Source organism: Aegilops tauschii, chromosome 5, assembly GCF_002575655.3.
Source record: "Aegilops tauschii subsp. strangulata cultivar AL8/78 chromosome 5, Aet v6.0, whole genome shotgun sequence".
In the NCBI taxonomy this organism is placed as follows: Eukaryota; Viridiplantae; Streptophyta; class Magnoliopsida; order Poales; family Poaceae; genus Aegilops; species Aegilops tauschii.
This window is the reverse complement of record NC_053039.3, coordinates 481,180,092-481,185,350: the sequence shown is the minus strand read 5'-3', so window position 1 is coordinate 481,185,350 and position 5,259 is coordinate 481,180,092. Positions and strand designations below refer to the sequence as shown.

At 53.0% G+C, this 5,259-nt stretch overlaps 1 protein-coding gene across 1 annotated transcript; it reads right to left on the bottom strand.

The window, feature by feature from the left end:
- Positions 1 to 2,884: 2,884 nt before the first annotated feature.
- LOC141023048 (uncharacterized) lies at positions 2,885 to 3,898 on the bottom strand. Its single transcript, XM_073499351.1, has one exon. The coding sequence runs from the start codon at positions 3,896 to 3,898 to the stop codon at positions 2,885 to 2,887; it is 1,014 nt and encodes a 337-aa protein (XP_073355452.1).
- Positions 3,899 to 5,259: the final 1,361 nt, after the last annotated feature.

Sequence of the window (5,259 nt, the reverse complement as noted above, 5' to 3'; positions counted from 1 at the left end):
GTCGGATGATGCAAGGCTAGTATGCTACAACAGTACCACCTTGCTGCCCTTCATGTCACCACATGATTAGGCCATCTCTCATCAGAGATCATCGCAAATTTGGAACATGCGGGAAAGGAACGATAACGTGGCTCCAACCAAGTTAACGTCGGAGAAAGTCGGATGACACAAGGCTGGTATGCTACAACAGTACCACCTTGCTGCCCTTCATGTCACCACATGATTAGGCCATCTCTCATCAGAGATCATCGCGACTTTGGAACAACCGGGTCGTTGCCTTACAAGCAACGAGGTATTTACCGACACTCATATGCCACGCACAAACTTTCACGCGAACATGCAATACACCTGTCATATCAAATGTTCAAAACATGCTTGCCTGGTTTGGAGAAGTCGGAGTCTAGCTCGGCGAAGTTCGCGGCTCCTTCACCTCTTCCGGAACCTACGGCAATCACGAAACGGGTACTAACGTGAAAACAAACACTTGCACAGAAACTTTTCCAAATAATTTTCAAATAAATCCCGTAAAAAACTAGACAAAATTAGAAGATTGTCAGAAAAAGAATCACTCAAAAATTCCTTTTTATTAAAAAGTTATAAAGGTTTCTGTCCAGGGACTTATCTATAATGAAACAGAAAAGTTCCAGGGTTTTAACTGAGAAAACAAAAAACGCTTCGGTTGGGAATGCGTAAGCGCAAAGGAGAAAACGTATTTGCCCGAAGGCGCCAACAGAAAACGGTTCGGGAGGAGAATAGAATAGAGGCTGACAGGCGGGGTCCACCTGTCAGGTTTAAAAAGCTCGCCGGCGCCCGAAGACTGCGGTGGACGCCGGCGTCGAACCACGGCGAGTTAGGAGAAACGGACGGTACCAAGAGCTTCAGCGTCTTCTTCTGCGTCGGTGGGTGGTGGACTCGTCCAACGGGGAGCACCACGTCGACGGCGACACTATCTCCGGCGGACGGCGGGTCGGGTGAGGATGGGGAACTCCAGTGGAGGGCTGCAAACTACGAATTGAGGCGCGGGTCAGAACGAGGGATGCAAGGTGAAGCTACTGGCAAGAGAATGGAGGCGGAGGAGCGCACACGGGGGCGAATCGGGCTGGATCCCGTGGCGGGTCGCGGCGGCCGGAGTCGAGGAAGGAGACCTCCTCGGGGCTCTACCAGTGGCTAGGCTTGCTCTAGGGGGAGTGCAGGGATGGTGGGTGCTCCAGTTGAAGCTCGGGGCCTCTATTTATAGGCAGATCGACGGGGTGGCCGTGAACGGAGAATCTCCGGCGAGCGATTACGGCGGAGCAGTGGATTGGCAGGTTGTTTGAGCGGCCAGGTAGCGTCAGTGGAGGTTACTGGAGTCGTTTCACAGCTAAACGGAGATGGCCTTGGCGTAATGGCGTCGGTCCACGGTGAGGTGACCGCACGGGCTCAACGGCGGCACAGAGCGCGCTCCACGCCCTGCGGTTCACGACGAGAGCGGCAGCGCGTTCGGGGGAGTGGAAGGCCACGCGGCGAGCTCCGGTGGTTTGGGCGGCGCTGGGTGGCATCGTCGGCGCCGTGTCTCCCGCTGGCGTCCGCAAAGCCGCCGCCGGCGTCGTTCACGGGGCGGCGCACCTTCTGCTGCTCGTCGTCGACGCCCGCAAGGCGCCAGACGTTCGTGCGGTGCAGGAACAAGAGCGCGGGGACGAGGAGCAAGGCGACGCAGTGGTACTGGCGAGATCGACGTCCTTCTCTGAAGAAAACGACAGCAAGCCACTAACTGAATCTCTGAATTTTTCTGAACTTGATACAGACAGTGCACTGCAGGTGTTCGATAGGAGGATTTTGCAATGAGATAAATTTTTCTGGAGCTGTAACTTGGTGAGGTGACCACTCAATGCACCCAGAGGCTGCCTCATTTTACTTGGAATTTTTGGAGAAGGTTTTTAATGAATTTCACCAAATTTGACAAATCTGGTCCAAACTTGCAGCAGGTGTAGTTTGAAAATTTTGAACTGAAGACCAGTGGATCTTCATGGATCTTGGTTGAGGGTTCAAAGGACTAGGGAGGAGAGTTGGTTTGGTGGCAAAAATCAAAGTAGAAAATGGAGTTCCTTTGTAACTCTCCAAGTGCTAGAAGAGAAGGCAGAAATTTGTTTGAATAAGATTTAAATGGAAATAGATACATGGGGAGGTTCAACTTGCTGGATTAGGTGTAAAACATGATCCAAAGGTGAGGGAAGGGTTTGGGGAGAGGATTTGCACTAGGGCCATGGCAAGAAGGAATTTGTTGAAAGTGGCAAAGGATTTTCCAAAAGCCATAGTGCAAATTTCAAGGAGATTTTCAAAAGTCATTTCCCAAGTGAAAATATTTTGTCTTGAGTCCAAGTGAAAAGCAAGAACCTCCAAGACCAAAGACAGATCTTGGTTGAATCCAAATAAAACTTTTGCCATAAAGAAAAATATTTGAGAGTGAGAGTTCTCTTGAAGAAAAATTTAAATCACTCCCCTCAAGTCAAATAAAAATCTCTAAAAAAATCCAAATAAAAACTTGGGTGTCACACAACCCACATATCCAAGCAATCCATTTTTGTCCAAATCCAAACCTTCACAAAACTTCAATGACAAAAGGCCAACTGATCGAGTCGAATGCTTTTGTAATGTCCAACTTCAGCAGAACCGCTGGGGATCTCGACGCGTGTAGTCGCCGCGCCGTGCACTGGACGAGCATGAAGTTATCATGTAGTGAGCGGCCCTTGACGAACACACTTTGGTTGTCGGTGTGGAACGACACCTATGGGATCACAAGAATCCCTACAACGGTTGTCGGGGCGCGGGGTTGCCAGAAGAGCAGGATCAGTAGCCAGCACAAGGATCGTTTACCCAGGTTCGGGCCGCGAGGATGCGGAAAACCCTAGTCCTGCTTTGATGCGTAAAACCCATGCTCCTGATCGGAAAGAACCCTAGCTTCCGACGCCACCTCCAACCGTGAGATGATTTCCATGGCCAATGCAATCTGGAGGCGGGTGTTTCCAATCCAGCGGTCACTCCAACTCTGCAAGGCCTTCGCCGTGACACGTAGTTTGCTATCCAGAACCACAAGTGGGTTGCCCTCGGAAGCTATGGACTGCCACGCCTGTTCCACCGTGTCCAAAAACCCCACCGCTTTGGGCCAGAGGCACTCGAACTTAAATCGGCGGCCCACCTCAAACTCTGCATCCAAATCTACTAATAGTGGGCAATGGTCAGAGATTGCCGATCCAAGCATAGTTAGCAAGCTTTTAGGGTATATATCCTCCCAACAGTTGGTGACGAAAATGTGGTCTATTTTCTCCATCGTAGGGTCACGACGTTCATTGCTCCATGTGTAGCGCCTCCCATTGAGGTACAAATCCTTCAGCTCAAGCCTATTGAGCATGGCCCTGAACGTAGCCATCATGCGCCTATTGGTTGTGGCTTTATTCTTGTCCCCCGGGTTGACAATCAAGTTAAAGTCACCCACAATCGCCCAAGGACTGGCATGCAGGCCACGGACATCTCGTAACTCCTCAAGAGACACCACCTTTTCTGTATCCCCTTGCGGCCCATACACTCCAGTTAGCCACCACATAGGCAGCCCCTCCTGCTTGATGAGTGTCGTGATGGTATTCATCGTTAAGTGGCTATTGGTGACAGACACCACCAAATGATCCCATGCAAGCAGGATCCCACCTCTAGTGCCAACCGCTGGAACATAATAGAAATTCTCAAATCTATTACCAAGAGTTTGACGCACAATATCACTCGAGATCACTTCCATCTTAGTTTCTTGAAGGCACACGATATCCACTTTAGCTGCATCCACCGCTTGAAAGATAGTGCTCCTACGTGCCGGTGAGTTGAGGCCTCTCACATTCCACACCAGAACCTTAGGAGGTTGTGTTGTCATTGTAGCATCCCACATCCACCACGATACAAGGCACTAGTGGCCTTCCACCACCGTATCCTACTCACCCTGAAGGGGCAAGATCGACGCGTCCCAACCGAATAGAGCCAATATCGCCTTGACGTGGCAATCCATCAATGGCTTGTCAAACAGCCTTGCATACGCTTCTAGGGTTTCAACGCTGACCAAATCCGCTTCGTTCGCGAGACACAGCTTTTTGATAAGGACAGCTTGCTATTTCGATGCCCGTGAGCCACGGCTTCCCTTGGCAAGTCGCACACCGCGTCTGGGAGTAGCAACTGGTGCCCTCTTTTGGCGTGGTCTTCGCTGCTTCGTCGCCAGGCCTCTGTTTTTGGCCTGCTCCAGGAGTGGGGTGATGGTGCCCGGAGTTCAGAGCCTAGCTGGATCGCATGTTCCTCCGGAGGCTGGTTTGGAATGGCAGGTGTGGGCGGCAGATCCGGCTCCTCATGTTGCTCAGAGACTAACTAAAAACCACCCAGCGTCCCTCATGCATGGCGGTGTCACCTTTGCATGCAGATCGGGCCCCACCGGTCTCCCCACAGATGCCGACTGGATGGCAAATCCGCCAGTAAGGAACTGCCACAACTGGCACTATCAATATCCACTTCGGGTGGAGTGCATGACTCCTGCAGCGGGCTCTCCTCGACATGAGACAGGCGCAGCTCCCAATCGCCCACTCTGATCCCGGGCGAATCTCCTGCGCCCGCAGGGCTCACATGGCCCACCGTCGGAGGCGACAAAACCTGGTCCCACTCAGGCCGACCAGCCAGCACCTCGTGCGCCGCGACTTCTCCTTCCGGTTTGTTGATCGAATCCACCGAACACTCCCGAGCCAATAAACTTGGCGCACAGTCCGTTCCACCCACTACACAGCCCCGCCTTTGACGCCCCATGCGGCCGACTCTGTTTTCCACCCACGGGGCTTCAACGCAGCCCGAAGCGCCTAGAGTCCTCTCGACCACCAACGGGCGTTCGACGCTGATCTCACCCACGATCAGGGTCGTGTCAGCTGTACCTCCTGACACTGCTACCGTACAGTCCACCTGATTCTGTTGACTGACGATGTGGTTTCGAATCCCACCTTGCTGTGGCTGTGGCGGTGAAGGGGCCGAGGCCACCGATGATGACTCCGGAGAGCCCTGCGAAGGCGACACCGGCGGGCCCCCTGCCGCATCCCCACGTCCATCACTCCGATCATCATCATCCGATGGCGGGGAGGGGCGGTGGAGGCGGAGGTGGAGGCGCCGCACCGGCCAAATCATCCACACGAATCACATCATCAACCTGTCTGATGGAAACAGGGTACCACAGAGCATCATCCTGCCTCCCGGCGGCCATGGCGC